This window comes from Hakea prostrata, chromosome 1 (assembly GCF_041222555.1).
Source record: "Hakea prostrata isolate BN-2017 chromosome 1, UWA_Hpros_2, whole genome shotgun sequence".
In the NCBI taxonomy this organism is placed as follows: domain Eukaryota; kingdom Viridiplantae; phylum Streptophyta; class Magnoliopsida; order Proteales; family Proteaceae; genus Hakea; species Hakea prostrata.
This window is the reverse complement of record NC_142600.1, coordinates 3,616,392-3,634,115: the sequence shown is the minus strand read 5'-3', so window position 1 is coordinate 3,634,115 and position 17,724 is coordinate 3,616,392. Positions and strand designations below refer to the sequence as shown.

General features: G+C 36.0%; 1 protein-coding gene and 1 long non-coding RNA gene across 3 annotated transcripts; both read left to right on the top strand.

Annotated features, from left to right (window-relative positions):
• Window positions 1-3: 3 nt before the first annotated feature.
• Window positions 4-8,947, top strand: LOC149026737 (uncharacterized). 2 transcript variants are annotated; one of them, XR_016173493.1, is made up of 6 exons: window positions 4-555; window positions 1,559-1,693; window positions 1,796-1,980; window positions 2,519-2,570; window positions 8,066-8,139; window positions 8,293-8,947. It is a non-coding gene; the product is annotated as an uncharacterized LOC149026737 (long non-coding RNA). The 2 variants fall into 2 exon arrangements; XR_016173492.1 differs by lacking the exon at window positions 4-555 and adding an exon at window positions 773-1,413.
• Window positions 8,948-12,173: 3,226 nt separating this feature from the next.
• LOC149026736 (receptor-like protein 13) lies at window positions 12,174-15,096 on the top strand. The gene is given in 5 exon segments (XM_089153562.1): window positions 12,174-12,296; window positions 12,429-12,506; window positions 12,592-14,759; window positions 14,761-14,814; window positions 15,076-15,096. Coding segments are annotated over 5 exon segments (2,337 nt in total). The 5' UTR covers window positions 12,174-12,280.
• Window positions 15,097-17,724: the final 2,628 nt, after the last annotated feature.

The following is a 17,724-nucleotide window of genomic DNA, read 5'->3' as shown; positions in this document are numbered from 1 at the left end:
AAGTGTTGACCCGTGACCTTTCACTAAGAGTTGCCGGTCATTTTTATTCATTTCAAGTCTAAGGAATGAATATAAAGTTAAAATAAATTAATAGAGGATTAATGCATAAGATAAATACAGCAACATACTGGAAGATATTCACCCTTTACCTATATAAATAACCCTTTCTCCTATAAAAAAAACTTTAAATGCCAATACCATTTGTAATTCCGAAATTACCTCACCTATTGAAAAATAAATAAATTGGCTAATCCCCTCTGTTTTTCATTCCTTTCCCATTTAGAAGTCTTCGCATTTAGTTGTTCACAATTCATGCTGTTTTAAATGATTTTGAAATTTCTTTTTGACCAATTTCCCTGATGCATATCACTTTTTGTGGTGTGAGTTCAAGACAAATCATGAAGAATGGGTTAAAACAGTGAAGCCCAAGTTAGGACGTGATGTATCTTCTCAGGTTATTGCAGCAGTTAACACTACACATGACAACAATAAAACTATCTATAAAGTGATAAAGTCAGGACTGAAATGCGAGCGGCTCTCAAAAATCTCTTGAAGGTATCATGCTCCTTTTAATGCTGTTCTTTCAAACTACTTTTTTCTTTGGTTTGTGAATTTCCTTATTTATAACAGTTTATGTACTTTCTTTCTGTTCTTCAATGTCATGACTGGATGACTACTCACCATTGCAGCGAGGACTTGATATTTTAATAACCGTTTTGCACATCTGGCCACCATTGCCCTATGTACATTGAAGTTGTAAGTTGATGTAGAATGCTGGGACCTCGAGAGAAATTTGATTTTATGTAAATATTTAATGGAAGGATGATAGTAACATCTATTTTCCTCAGACAAGGGATTTGGAAGAGGGATGTTGAAATAAACCAGAATCTCCTACTGAGGTGTAGCCATAGGTGAGAAATTGAAACCAGAAAATTAGAAAAAAAGGAAAGGAAAGAGAATGAGGAGAAAAGAAGAGAAGACGCAAGGGGTAGAGACTGCTTGAATAGTCTGCTTCTCTACCTCAAGAGCTTTATTTATAGATGGAGAATTACAGCTCTAATTGGTTACTAATTTGAGTACATTCCAAAAATGAAACACTGCCTCTCTAAGTTTCTAGAAACAATTCTCAAAAATGAAAGAAAATCTAAACTAAAGCTATTAGAGAATTAATAACTTTCTAATTCTCTAAAGGACACAATACTTTCTAAATCTGTAACCACTTTTCTTCCAAAACAGAAATTTCTTTTTCTGAGATAACTTGTGCACCAAGAAAACACGACTTGCTCTCCAAGTCACCAACAAGCCTCCGTAACAGATGTAAACTCGGTGATGGAATCAAATAATATTGCAAGATGAATGTTGTTTTTTGGCTCATTAACAAGCAATAGTTACGTGCTTTCCTTTTGTTCATTGGTATTCAGATCTAGCAAATCAAACTCCTGAAATTTCAACTCGATTGTGTAGTTTTAGTTTCTTTTGATGTCAGGTTTGCATCTGTAGTTAGCTTCTGTTTCCTTGTACCTTGCATAATTATCTCTTTTATGATTCTGTGTCTCAGGATGATGGAATATTAGTAATTCCAACAATTTCAGATTCTCCCGGAAAGCTCATTTCAAAGAAAACCTTACCGGCTGAGTTCCGTAATAGAGCATTTGCATTGCTAGGCATTGCAAGCTTGTCTGGTTGTTGTCAGGTAGTTTACTTTGATTTCTATCTGTTTCTGTTATTGGATTTATAATCTAATGGGATTATACAGAAGTACAATTATTCTGTTTGCCATGCTACTGTTCCGTAGGTAAGCATGATGATAGTCCAATCTCTGTATCATTTATTGCCTCCCATGGAGCCGATAGATTCCTTCTCCATACTGTTCTGTATATTTACTCTTCTCTTCAAGGACAAGTCAGTGTAGTGTCAAACTAATTGCCTGGTCCAGATTCTGATGGTGGCATCGATGATTCAGAACTGCTGAAAGAAAAGGTTTGTTTTCTCTACTTATCATTGCTGATTTCCATGTGAAACTTGTAAAAACTGAAATAAATACCTAAAAATTCCAGAATTGATTACATTGGATTTGATGTCAAGTACAGTGTTTATGAGATAGGTTTTTGTTGCTTGCTAAAGGTTGGCTTTACAACTAGCTGAGTTCTTCTTTAGTATTCCAAAATTTTCTGTAGAATATGATTCCTCTTGTCTGTTTAACTAGAACATGTAACATGGTAATGTTATTCATGACTACTTTTTCTCCTTGTCATGCTTTCATATCTCACTTCTTTTAAATAAACCATGAGGGGAATGCTGCTTTTAAGGGAAGGCAGTGAAATAAAGCTGTTAGTTATTACAGTGAAGCTATCAAGTTGAATGGCAATAATGCAACCTATTACTGCAACAGAGCAGCATCATATTTAGAATTAGGGTGGTAGGTTAGATTTTGGTTTTGCCAAAATTGCTGTTTGAACATTTCTTACAATATCCCAAGGTCAATGAATGAATTTTAATTTCTCAATCTGTGCAGCAGTTTTCAGGAAGCCGAATCGGATTGCACTCAGGCAACATTACTGGACAAGAAGGTAAATAAATAGTGTTAAAATTTATTTTCTCAGAAACTAAGAGTCTGCTGTTACTCCTAAATCCTAATGATGCTAGTGTTCAATTATGTTCAATGCTCTTTCTGGCGAAGTTTGGCCAAACCCCTTGTATGCTTACTGGTAAAGGATATCTTGGGAGGGTAAATTTGATCACCCTCCCAAAGACCGCCATGTTACCATGATTTTGAAAATTTTGAACTACGCCTATGTGTAGGCACCCGAGGTGACACCTTGATTGCCTTTTCCCCACAATGAGTGATGCATTGAAGGGCTTTTTTGGTGTGGAGAATGGATTTGGAATTCAAGATCTGGGGGATGCTGCAAGTGATTTATTACTCTTGAATTCTGCTGCTTCTACCTTCTAGGCAAAATGTGTAGTACGCAAGAAGTTTCAAAAATTTCAACCAGCCAGGAAAATAAGATTTCCCCATCTTTCATTTAAAACCTAGTAGTTTTTGGTCGAAACTCAGACATGTTAAGGGCTGGTCAAAAAGAGTTGAAATTGAGTGAAACTTATAATTCTTGAATTATGCTCTTCCAAATGATTGAGTTTTAAAAATATTGTTGAAGGCTGGTTGGTGGTGCTGTAATACACAGAGGTTTTGTGTCACAAATAAAAGGCACTCTCTTGCTGTTGATTCAGCACCATACATACTGTTAATGAGTTTGGCTTAATTGATGTGCAGTTATATTTTTTAGTCCTTCCAATGATTATGTTAGCAGATACCATGGTTTCAAAGCATCCGCCTAGGTTCCTAGTCCCATTTTTGGGTCAAGGCAACTTGGTTTTTCCGTGCTTGGTGTAGCCTTGGTTTTCGTTTCCCTCTATCGCCTTGACCATAGTTGTTAAGGCGTCCGGGCGCCTTCGGAGTGCCTCAATTTGGCATCGCCTTATTTTTAGACAATAAGGCAACCGCCTTGGGACGCCTTATATCCCAAGGCGTCCATTTTTTTTCTTCCTTTTTTAAATCACATGAAAGATCCCAAATCAAAGGCATATATTGAATTACTTATTAGATTCCGATTGTAAAGTAGATATTCTTTGAACCTATATGCATATTTATAATGACGCTACATGTGATCAAATGTTAAAATAAAAAAATAAAAAAACAAAATCAAAAGAGATTAAGTTCTTGACTCGAGTCTCACAGTCTCACTCTCACTCTAATCCCTAATCTCTTTCTCTCTTCCTCTCTTCCTCTCTTCTTCTCTTCTATTCTCGTGACAACACTCCAGCAAGCAACAGCCAGCGACAGGCGACTTCTTCTCTTCCTTTCTTCCTGGGACTTTTTATTTAGGACCCTCTATGTGTGGTTTGTAGTATGTTGGATGACTTGAGGTAGGCTAATATTAGTTTTTTTGTTATATAAAATATGATAGATTTATAATGAATTAGAGTGAATGAAACGTATACTAAAAATTTCACTTAAAACGCCTCAACCGCCTCAAAAGTGCTTTAGAAGGCGCCTCATCGACTCATCACCTCAACTAGCCTAAACTGCCTCACATCACCTCGTCGCCATGACAACTATGACCTTGGCAACCATGGCAAATACACCACTAAATAAGGGAATGTGAGTTACAAAATGTATAGACTTGTACTGGTTCTCTAGAGGAGACTATTGAATACAAAATGCCTAAGATTTGCACATATTTGTGCACATAAGCTTGTGTTCCTTAGAAAAAATGGGTGTTAAAATATTTGCTTCAATTGCCTTGTGAAAGATGAAAGTATGTAGGACCAAGGCCCAAATGAGATTCCAATAGAAGTGTGGAAGGCTTACGGAGTATGGGGGTTTATTGGGTAACCAAGATGTTTTTGACAAGATTATGAACATAGAAAATTCTAGATGAATGGAGCAGACGCGTTGTAGTTCTGATCTATGAAAAGGGGGAGAAAAAAAACAATATTCAGAGCTGCATAACCATACAAGCATAAAACTAATGAATCATACTATGAAACTATTAGAGAAGGTTATGAAGCGTGTTTGGGAAACGTTTCATATATCGCAAAGAACCAATTTGGTTTATGCATGGTAGATTTGCGACATAATCTATTACCAGCTGAGGAGGCTCATGGGATAAAGCTAGTAAGAAGGATTTCCCTTTGACCTCGACTTGGATAATGTGATGTAGAACATGCACTGAGTCGAACCCATTTCCATTGTACCAACTGGGCAAGTCAAACTAGTCTAGCATATATTCTAGAAGGGTTAAAGGAGGCCAAAAACACTGTCCACGTGAACAGTAACACGAACAATGTCACGACTTTGTTCAGGGATCTTAATGGCAATATTATGAAATAATTAATGGGACTAGCATCTACATCTTTGGAAGATTGAAGACTACTAGGTTTTATTTAGTTTCTACATTAGTGTTCCCAAGTTTATAGAAGTTAGTTTCTATTTTTATATTCGCGCATGTGGCTTTATGAAGTCTAAATTTTGAATTTTTAATTATAGTAAGTTTCTATTATTTTTTGTTTCTGAGAATATTAGCTAGATCAGCAAAGCTTTCTCAGCCCATAGTTTCTATATTATATGTAAGTTGGAGGACTAGTGATATAACTCCATAAATATGTATAGACTGTTCTCAACCCACAGATTTATGAAATTAATTAACGAAGCTTTGCTTCGTGTTATTTTATTATCTCATCCTTGAGTAATAAGAAGTGTGAGGACCTTGCTTTTGAGAGCTAAATACCGAGGGTTGAGGAACCTAGCTGAGAGAGCTGAACCATCTTTAACTCCCTTCTCTAGTTCTCTCTTCTTCTCTTAATCAAGCCTGTGCTGAAGTTGCTGCTGTATGAACTATTGCTGTTCTCATTCAAATCCTGATCTAGTCTCTACAAAATCTGATTTGGCCATATCCCCTTGGACTTCTAATTTTGTCTTAGTTTCTGAATTTTTGGATTTGTGGGTTTAATTGGGGCAATGTCATCCTTGATCTTAGCTCTATTATAAAGCCTATGATAGAGTCCCTAGAGACTTAATCTAGCATGCTTTTGTGAAGAGAGGGATATTGAGTAATAATAAGATTGTTTTAAAGATATATGTGAGGGTGTGGCGACCAGTGTGAGATTTGTGGGAGGCTAGGGCAAGGAATTCCCAATTCAGCCTGGTTATGTTAGGGTCAGTCCTACACACACTTATTGTTTTGCGCTTATCATAGATGAATTAACCAATAGCGTTCAAGCCAAAGTCCTGCGATGTATATTCTTTGATGATGGTATAATTTTGGTAGAAGAGACAGAAGCAAGGTTTATTCCAAGTTAGAGATGTGGAGATCAACTTGGAAACAAGAGGTTTTAAGATTAGTAGATCAAAGAAGGATTATATGAAGTTTTGTGGCACCTATGATGGATAATGACACATTGAAAGTTGAAGGGATAGAAATGTCATCCAGTTGACTCTGATGTATGGGGCAAAATGTTGGCAGTTGAGTAGTGTCATATAGAGAAGCTTTGTGCTGCAGTTTAGCACAGATGAGGATGTTAAGACTGATACATGAAAGAAAAAAAACTCGGAGGAATATAGTAAGGAATGAATATATAAGAGCTAATTTGGGAGTTGTCTTGATCAATAAAACTCCAATTAAGCTTGTTTGAGTTGGGATGGACATGTTCAATAGTGCCTGATGCTCTAGTTCAAACGAGTGATCTGATCCCAGTTGAAGGAACTAAAACAGCTGGGGGCAGTCCGAAAACGATGACAGCAGAAGGTTGTGAGTAAAGACGTGGATAATCTGGGTGTTGTGCCAAGTATGATCTCAGATAGAGCCTATTGAAGGGTTAGGATCCATGTAATCAACTCCATATAACCCTCACATCCTTGGCTGTGCCTCTTTCCTCTTGCTTTCTTTTCTCTCTTTCTTTCGTCTTCAAATTTTTTTTTTTTTTTCATTCTTCTTTATTTTGACTTAGTTTCCTTACTTTGCTTTGCCAGGATCCATGTAGCGTACCCAATTCAGCTGGGATAAGGCTGAGTTTGTTTTTATTGTTGTTGTGGCTTGAATAGCCTCTTGAATATCTGAAAAGGATTACTAAGCTCGTAAGAAGAGGATGATGTCCATTTGGATTGTATGTATTTAAACTTATTGATAATATTGTGTTGTTGTACTGCTTTATAAAAGAATTTCGTCAAATTCATCAGGATTAAATGATTTTAGCATTACATATTGTGATATACCTTAAATGATTTTAGCATTACGTATTGTGAAAATAAACAGTGATATAATGTTTTTCAGTGACAAATTTGACTAATGTGTCCAGTGAAAATTCAATTTTGGGGTGTCTGTGTTTTTCAAACACAAAGTGGGGTGTTAAGTGCTTTAAGGCCTCCATTTTGGGGTGCCAGTTCAATTTGCTCTAAAGCTTATGATTAAGATAAAATATGCATACAAATTGATCTAGAAAATGGGTGTTTGACCGGAGTTTTAGCCAAAATTTTCTTATTACAAATCAGCTCAGCTTCAGCTGATAAAATGAGGAAACCATCCACCAGTTTCTACCTCATTGTCAAGGTGTCCAAGCACTTGGTTGCATTGTGTACTAGCCCCCTCCTATGCCATGAGTCACCTAGATCAATTTGTATGCATATTTTTTATAATTATGTCATCTACTATAAGGCAACATTTGAGTGGCCAAAATCCACAGTTGTTAAGGCATCACCTGGGCTCCAAAGGAGTCATCCTGATCCTACGCAACTGAAAAAGGGGACAATTTATTTATTTATTTATTTATTTATTTTTGTGTGTATGGGGGGGGGGGGAGGATCTTAGGAAAGGTTGTGGTTGGTCAGATGTTCAGTGAATTTGGGGGTCAACAGGGTCACCAATACCGCAGGTTTGTATTGAGTACTATGAAAGGATATGTAGTGTGTTTTTACTGAAAAAAGGTGTACGTGGTGTGTTCTCTGTCTCGCTCTCTCTCTCTCTCTCTCTCTCTGTTTTTACCCTTGACTCTGTATTCTTGGACTAAAATTTACTGAACTTGCAGTCTTAAACTATTTCCATGTTTCTTATCATAACATGTTCTATTGGGATCAGTTACACATGACGTTGGCTCTAAAGGCCCTGCATGTTTAGCCTATGTGCTGTATTATATATGCACGAACACGATAGACAGAAAATTGAGGGTGAGATGGATGTGCATAGCCATTTAGACTTTTTCTCGAGTTGTTACTCATCTTGAATTCTTTACCTTGTAAACTTAGTTGTATACTTTTCAAGTTTGAATTGAGAAAATAAAGATAAAGCTTGGAAAGTAATGTCTTTTGCAATGTGGAGGAGTCTTTGGGCATTATTAAGCCAGGACTTTCATATGGATTATGATTAATTTGGTGGACTTCTGGTGCTCCTTAAGTCATCCAAGTTAATTATCTTCTTCTTCATTTAAGTTATTTTTTAAGTTTCAATATTGTTCATACATACGCACATATGCATAAATTTATTTAGAACTTTGTATCTTTGATGCACAGAATGTGAAAGCATACTTGAGACGAGGCACAGCGAGGGAGATGCTCTTCTGTTAATAGAGAAGCTGATGCTCAAGGTGAGAATATTAGTCTTAAAATAGAATATGGAGTAGTCAAAATATTGCACGGCAAGTATGCATCTTTTGGTTAGAATCTGTCATCTCTGAGCATCTTTTGCTTTGTTGGCAACTTAATTGTTAGACTAAAAATTCAGTACCAATCAATGTCAGCTTTCAATCATGGTGGTTCTGTTCTATGGATTCTTGCGAAATCACTGGTCGTTTCTCCAAGAGCTACAATGGTTCAGGCAAGAATGAAAGCAAAGAGGAAGCGTCCAAAGGAATTGATACAAGTGATAAAGGTCTTGGTGTCGCTGTTGCTGTTGGATTAGGTCTTGCTTGTTGGGTCGAACACCAAGTCTGAAAAGAAGGTGAAAGAACCTGGCAATCCTATCCTCCCAAGAATAAGATATAGTAGAAAGAGAGCATCAGATTATGAAAATTTCTTGCTGTTTTAGAAAGAATCGACCATTTGGTCCAATTAGTCTACAATTTTTGTGTCTTCAATATAAAAAATCAAGAATGAAATAACAAAGAGGATATAAAGGCGAAAACCTTTGAGGAACAGCTCTGGAGCAATCTCCGTTAATAATGGGTTTAGTGGTTAGACCCACCCAACTTCATTGTAACCCCTAAAACAAGCTATTGAAAGTCTAACGGGCTAATCCACCTAACTTCATTTTAATCCTTTCTTTCTTTTCTAGAGACCATCACTATCAAAGAAGACCCAAATGAAGAAGTCATTGCCGTGTTAAGTTGTTTAGAATTATGCCACACATTGTATATGGTCCTCCCTTAATTTTCTGCATTACTAATCTCTCTTGTTTGGTTTTTTTGGGGCAATTTCCATTAGTTTTAAACCGCCCGCCGTGGTATATACGGATCAAGTCTCTATAGAGATAGAAAGTCCTAATTGTTACAAACACTAGTGGTGGTTCAGCAAGTCCAATGGGCTAACCCACCCAACTTTATTGTAACCTTTTTTTCTTTTTCCGAAGACCATCACAAGGAAGACCCAAATGAAGAAGTCATTGTTGCGTTAAGTTGTTTAGAAATTATGCTACACGTGATACATGGGCTTACCTTAATTTTCTCCATTTCTCATCTTTATTGTATGTTTTGTTTTTCACAATTTCATTTAGCGTAAAAGTCATAAATGTAAGAGACACTAGTGGTCGTTTAGCATGTCGAATGGGCTAACCACTCAACTTTATCGTAACCCTTTTTTTATTTTCCAGTGACCGTCACTATCAAAGAAGACCCAAATGAAGAAGTCATTGCTTCGTTAAGTAGTTTAGAAATTATGCCACACAGTAAATATGGTCCTACCTTAACTTTCTGCATTTCTCATCTGTATTGTTTGTTTTCTTCTTAGCAATTTCCATTAGCCGCCCACCCTAGATATATGGTCAAGTCTCTATAGAGCTATAAAGTCTTAAATGCGACAGACACTAGTGGTGGTTTCTTTTAAGTGGGTCCAATCTGAAAACTTTATTTTCCACCTATATGTGTTTGAAACTCCAACATATATAACATTTGATTTTCCTCTGAAAAATAACTGTGAAGTGGATAATCTTTAGGGCCTGTTTGGTTACAATAATCCAAAATATTTCAAATCTCTGTATTCATGAATGCGAGATTTATACCGTTTTGTTGTGAAAATAATGGATTCATGAAATCTAGAGATTCATCTTTTTACGCTAAAAACGTGAATCTGTAGATTTATGAGTATGATGTGTCTAATTTCACCTCTATTATAAAAGTGCTAAATATTTATGTATTCACAAAAATTATGTCGACCAAATAGTTTTTCACGATGAATTCACAGATTTCATTCCACAGATTTAGGTTAACTAAACAGTTAATTTTATGAATTATGATTCCATAGATTTTAAATCTCTAAATATTTGAAATTACCAGACTCATGTAACCAAACAGGCCCTTAATGATTTGTTTTTCACTCTCTTTTTTTTTTTTTGGTAGAAAAGGGTCTATATATTAACCCGTGACCCACGCAAGGCATCCAGATTACAAAGATCAAGAAACCCAGGATCTAACATAGGCCAAAGAGTCCGGCACGCTACGGACACAGCCTTACCAGCAAGGAAGTCTGCTACAACATTACACTCCCTTTTAACATGAAAAAAAGAAATATTTGGAATTCTAGAGGAAAGATTCACCACATCCCAGACTAAGTTTTGAATGTCCACTGGAATCAGTTCCCTGTTGGTCACAAATTCGATCGCCTCCGCCGAATCTGATTCCACCAGGACATTAACAAAGCCTTCCTCTAGAGCCAACAAAATACCTTCTCTAATAGCCAGCATCTCGCCCATCAGGACAGAGTCAAAAAAGGCAGGGATCGCAACCCCTATGATGGGTTTTCCATCTGAATCCATACAAGAAAGAGAAAAGAATCTGACAAAATCAACCGAATGGACTCATTTGGATTCTTCGTATATAATAATTACTGAAGATAAAAAGATTCGTAAATAATAATGATGATTTCAAATTGATGCGTTGATTCGGAAATCTTTTCAACCAGATGATTGATTAATTATTTTCAAAATATAATTTTTGAAGGCTTCCAAATTCCAATGCTAGATGGGTAAAAACCAAAAGGTCAGAAAAATCAGAAATACGAAATATGGTAATTAAAGGGATTAGATATAGAATATTGACATTACTGGCCATGGTAATTAATGGGATTAGGTATAGAATATTGACATTACTTGCTGTGTGTTGACCGGCGTGACAATTGATGCTTCCATTCCATAAAGTTGTAATTTATCAATTAAGATTTTCTTCTTGGTAAATAAAATAATAACCTTTAGTGGAAAAAAACAAAACCCCCCTGCACGTCTTGCGGTTGAATTGAAATTGATTGACATATTTATTGATAGGTTATCAATTTCCACTGTAGGTGTAGAAGCAATGCTGCAAGTGATTTCTTATTTATACATAGCTTCTTCAATTAGTTTCAGCACTGGGAACTAGGAGTTTGGATCTTGGAGAACATTTTGGTTTTGAAATATTTTCTCTTGCTGAGAATTTTCTGTTTGAATTTTGTGTAAAATGAAGTGGTGTTTCTGGGTTTCGCTAGTTTTACTAGTGGTATTTCAGCTTCAAATATGTAGTTTCGGATGCCTGGAGGAGGAGAGGAATGCTCTCTTGGAATTCAAGGCTTCTTGCAATTGGACTGAGTTCTCTCTTTTTGAAGGTGATCGATTACCATCATGGGTATCTGCTGATGATTCTGACTGTTGTTCTTGGGAGCGAGTCCAATGTAATGCTTCTACTGGACGAGTCATCCAACTCACTCTAAATGATATTGGTGGAGCACTTGAATACTTTAATCTGTACGTGGATTCTTACATAACGTATGTAATGATCAGTAACTGCAAAATAAATGTCACCTTATTTTCTACTTTCAAAGAACTGCAACACCTCAACCTATCCTACAATGGAATCTCGACTTGGATCAATAAGGAAGGTATGTATCTAACTGTTGCTAGTATATATATTATGCTTTCATAAATATCTCTTTTTTCATTTCATATGCTTTAACATTAATAGCTGTTGATGTAGGTTTTGGAATTTTAGCTGGGTTGAGAAATCTAGAGGTCCTGGACTTAACATGTAATTACTTCAACATCAGCATCCTTCCATCCGTGAGTGAATTGAAGTCCCTTAAGATGTTGTCATTGGGAAAAAATGAACTGGATGGATCAATTCATTTAGGAGGTAATATAGTGTGACTCATCAATTATGGATGGATTAATCATCTAAGTGATGTGCTATTTACTTATTATCATTGGATCCATCTGTGCAGAATTTATATCTACCCTACCTAACTTGAAATCATTGTATTTGAATGGGAACCATCTTGAAGCATCCGCTTCACAGACAAAACAAGGCAAGAGATACATATATATATATATATATGATTATGTTACAGCAAATTATTCTATTTTTGGTTAGTCATCATATAAATGCTTTCGTATTCATAGGCTCTACAAGTTTGATTGGATTGAAACACCTGGAGGCTCTGTATCTTTTTGGGAATGAATTCAACAACAGTATATTTTCAATTTTGGGTACACTGACATCCCTTAGAACCCTGACACTTGGAGATCAATACAGTCTCAGAGGAGAGCTAATGCCTCTTATGGAAGGTACCTATATATTTTTATTTTTTTGTAAGTAAGAATATGTTGGCAATTGATCATGGTTATGTGCGGTTGTTAAAGGTGTAGTGATTACATTACCCAACACGTTGATCCTTATGTTTTGTTTTCTGAGTGCAGAATTAGCTAACCTTCATGAGTTGCAGTCTTTGGATTTGAGTTACATTGGATATAGTTACTCCTCCCGAGTGATCCAAGGTACGTACACATCAATAGTTCTGTTCTAGGAGAGCTCAAGCAAGTCCTAGACTTTAAAAGAAGTGATATACTTGCTTCATTGCAGGTTTCTGTGGAATGAAGAAACTTCAAGAATTGTATCTTAGAAGAAACCATTTTGAAGGGACCCTACCTTCATGTCTCCAAAATCTGAAATCCCTTAGAGTATTAGATTTGGCCTATAACCAATTCAATGGAAGCTTCCCGTCCTTTCTCATAACCAGCCTCTCACTTTCACACATTTATTTGGGAAACAATTACTTTGAGGGATCATTTGCATTCAATGCCTTGGCCAACAATTCAAATCTCAAGGAAATTGACCTCAGTTGCAGAGGAAACAACTTAGAGATTGAAACTGATCAGTCCCCATGGGTTCCTCTCTTCCAATTGGAGAAACTGTCTCTGTCAAGTTGCATCATTAACAGCCAAACACATGCTATTCCCAAATTCCTCTCCAGTCAGTATAACTTAATAGAAGTTGATCTTTCCAATTGCAACTTAAGTGGCTTGCTTCCACTTTGGTTACTCGAGAACAATAAAATGTTGAGATCACTAGCCTTGAGAAATAACTCACTGGGGGGCAATTTTCTCTTACCATCCTTTGTCTACAATGCTACAAGATATTTAGACATTTCGGATAATCGTGTCAATGGGTTGCTTCAAGAGAACTTTGGTAACATTTTTCCGAAGGGTCAATATTTCAATCTATCAAATAACAATTTTGAAGCTGGCATTCCTTCATCACTTGGTTATATGAGGAACCTATATTATCTAGACTTGTCTAACAATAATTTTACGGGAGAAATTCCGAAACAGATGGCCATCGGTTGCAACAAATTGAAATTCTTAAAACTTTCCAATAACAGATTGCGAGGCCAAGTCCTTCCTCCCTATGCTAACTTTGCAGAGTTATCTTCTTTGTATTTGGATAACAACTCATTCTCGGGAATCATCTTGACTGGATTATCTAAATGCAGATTTCTTTATATATTAGATATGAGCAACAACCAGATAACAGGTAGAATTCCTAGTTGGATAGGTAACCTTACAGACTTGTCGGTGCTAAACATGCAAAACAACATTTTACAGGGAAACATACCCATTGAAGTTGGAGAACTTGAGTATTTGAAATATGTTGATCTATCTCAAAACCACCTTTCAGGGTCCATAGCATCATTGTTGAATTCAACAAAATACTATCTCCAATTGGAAGGCAATGAATTCACAAGATTACCATCATCTTCTGATTTTGTCAACAACTCAAATCAGTTGATATTGGACATTGGAAACAATGACTTATCTGGTGGTATTCCTGATTGGATGGGTAGTGCACTTACTGGCTTGAGAGTCCTTTTGTTGGGTCAAAATCATTTAAGTGGTACAATTCTAGATCAGTTGTGCAAATTGGATAGCATAAGCTTGATGGATCTTTCACATAATGGTTTATCTGGTTTGATACCTCAATGTTTCAGAAACATTTCATTTGGGAGGATGACAAAGATGCCAAACTCATTTTTTCAAATTGATACAACTTATGATGTTGGATTTCAATCATCAGATGACTCTCATGTTGATTCTATATTTGTTCAATTCAGTGAAGTAGAAGAAATAGAATTCATGACAAAACATCAGTCTGGGGCATATAGAGGTAACGTCCTTAACTACATGTCTGGGATAGATTTCTCATGCAACAATCTCGATGGTGAAATCCCACATGAATTAGGAACTTTAGATCAAATGCATGCACTAAATTTGTCACACAATTACTTCAGTGGATCCATCCCAAAAACCTTCTCCAACTTGAAACAAATAGAAAGCCTTGATCTATCTCACAACAGATTGATTGGTGAAATCCCTTCAGAATTGATAGCGCTCTACAATTTGGAAGTCTTCACTGTGGCATACAATAATTTGTCTGGCGAGACCCCGGAGATGACAGGACAATTTTCGACCTTCGATTGTTCCAGTTATGAGGGAAATCCATTCCTTTGTGTTCGGCTTTTATCATCAAAGTCTTCTAATTCCAGCTGCCCCATGACATTGTACTGTGGAGAATCAACATCTACATCTACGACACCTTCAAATGATGTGGAAGACGATAATGGAATCGATATCAATGCTTTCATTGCTAGTTTTGTTGCTTCCTATGTAGTGGGCTTCTTAGTAGTTCCCGTGATTCTGTGCATCAACCCTTATTGGCGAAGAATGTGGTTCTATTTCATTCAAGAAAGCATAGATCGATTCATCTCATGATCTCTTCTTTGATATTTACTATAAGCTATGCATTTAAGTACGTATATTATTTTGTTTGTTTGTTTGGATAAACATTGTTTGAATACTTGTTGTAATACATATTTCATGATGAAAATTGGAGGACATAGATCCCATTCAAATATAAAGATCCACTTGTTCATTTTATTGTTTTTTTTCTTCAAAATTTTCATTTTAAAATTAAAATTAGTTATAATTCGTGCATTACACTATTGTTAGTTAAAGTTTGTTTGTCAGTTTGACTGTCAAAATTATAATTTTAATTAGTTTTGCTTATCAGGTTATTATTCTAATTCTCTAGATTACGTGATGACCTTTTATATTGATATCATATTAGATAGCCAAGTGTGATTTGTGAGCTAGTTTGAAGTTAATGTAAAATTAAGGGTAATTTTCATCTGGACCCCCTGAGGTTTGGTCCAGGTCACTTTTAGTCCAGTTTAAGTTTCTTTTTGCATATGGCTCCCCTGTAGTTTTAATAAATGATTAAATAAGGACAAGTTAACAGAAACTGTTAATTTAATAAATTTGGTGACAAAAATACCCTCGTTTGGAATTTTTTGTTTTTTATTTTTTATTTTTTTTCGTCCCACAAAGGCTTCGTCTTCAACATCGAATTTTCAAGTGAGAAAGGAAACCCTAGCAGCAATAACTTGCTCTTATCGTTTTGAATTCAGTTCAAATCACAACCTCTCAAACCCTAAAAAACATCAAAATGGAAGTCATGAGGAACAAATTTCAAACTTCAATTCGATTATGATCTGAGATGAAAGATTATTCGTCAGATACCATACTTGTTCTCACCACTGGTTCTTTGAGAAAAAAAAATTCAAAACGATGGATCTACAATCCAAAAAAAGCAAAACAAGAGCACAAAAACGAATAAAGAAAGTCAAAAGCCAAAAGGAAAAAACTGATTTTTTCTATCAGAATGTAGAGGAACGTCAACTACGAATCCATTCTAAAATAGAAGAAGAAAAAAATCGAAAAAAAAAAAGCCTGTACAGAAGAAAAAAGACCGTCAAACAAAGACAGAAACCTGAAAAAAATTGAAAATTAGAAATGGGTATATTCATGTATTCAATAATCCCACAACAAAAGAACCGATTGTCATTCTTACCTCTGCGATTCTAAAGAATGAAGCAAAAGATCCACTTCCAAGAAAAATAGCAACTGATCCAAGCTTGAAACATGAGAAAGGTAACACTTTTGAAGAGCGGTTACCCCTGTTGCAGACGGAGACCAACAGTAGTAGCAGAATAAGAGTAAATCGTCCTCATTTTCTTTTTTGTGCAGTAGCATGAGGATCACATGTATGGTTTTGATCTCCAAATGTGGCTCACTCAATCTTCTTCGTCGACGGTGAATGTATTCCGACTCCGACAGATAACTGTTCAAAGGGAATCAATGACTGTTTATTATTTATTTATTTTATAGTATTTATTTTAGTAGATTAAAATAAAAAATAAAAAATTCCAAACGAGGGTATTTTTGTCACCAATTTATTAAATTAACAGTTTCTGTTAAACTTGTCCTTATTTAATCATTTATTAAAACTACAGGGGAGCCATATGCAAAAGGAAACTTAAACTGGAGTAAAAGTGACCTGGACCAAACCTCAGGGGGTCCAGATGAAAATTACCCTAAAATTAAAGTATGCTTGCTTTCTGGGTCTTCTATAAAAATCAACAAATAATGAATACTATAAATAGAGCAAAACCACTGAGTATTCTACAAATCAAAAACACAAAAAGAACAGCTCTTTTTATTTTCACATTCAAGATTTTTTTTTTTATTTTATAAATTTACAAAATAAGTCCTTGATCCACGGATCCCAAACCCCAAGTCATCGGAGAAGAAGCTAGAATCACCGGATCTCTTTTCTTCTTTCTACACAGCGGCTAGAATGCAGAGAACTCTAGAAGGATTTAAGGTTTTGCTTGCGCTCCTGCTTAAGACGAGATTTTCACTTTCCTGTGCTCTGTGTTTGAAGATTTGGACGACAGAAGACGAGCCGAGGAAATGTTCTTAGTTTATAGGAGTTTGCAGGCGATGGAACAAAAACATTTTCTTCATTGGGCTTGAGGTTTATCCTCCAAATGTCCTTACAGGAGAGCGGATCGAGCAGGAGTTGTTGCGACAGGTCGTCGACGGGAAACAAAGCAGCATCACGTTCGATGATTTTCCTTATTATCAAAATGCATAAACCTCCTCAGAATAGTAGTTGAAAGGTTGAAGGCAAGTTTCTTCTTTTCAAAGGATTTCTATTTCTATATCAAAGCTATGGGTTTTTGCGACATCTCTGAACACTCCTCCAAGAACCGCAATGGTTCAAGCAAGAAAGAAAACAAAGAGGGTTTAATTACTCCAAGCTTTCAAGGAAATTGATATTAGCGATATCGCACTAGGTGTTGCTGGACTTCATAATCCTCGAATTTGTTCCTGTTAAGAACAGTATTCAATTCGTGTTATTCCGTCTTCTAATGTTGGATTTAACCCTCCACTAGGGTTTTGAAGTCTCCGTAATCCACCTTTAAATTCGTTTGCCCCGGCAGATTAAAGAACGCCTTAAATTTTCCGTTTATTTACAATGCCTGTAAATCTCACGTCTAACGCAATTGCTGCTGTTGATGCTGCGATGTGAACTTAAAACAATTTGCATGTAGTGAAATTTGATCAAATTCGTTGTGGTTCAGCTTGTTTCGTGTTTATTAAATGAAATAACTAAATGGGGAATTTTTATAATACAGGATCATTGTGGTGTTGAATATGGAAACTGTAATCCCAGATTGTGAGATTATTGGGAACCCAAAACTGTTGACGGGATCTGTCTCTATGCCTTCGAATCAGTCACGAGAAATCTGAAAATTTTTGGTGAATCTGAACTCTGAAGGCTTCAAGAGGTGGAGTATGAACAATCATTGCAAAA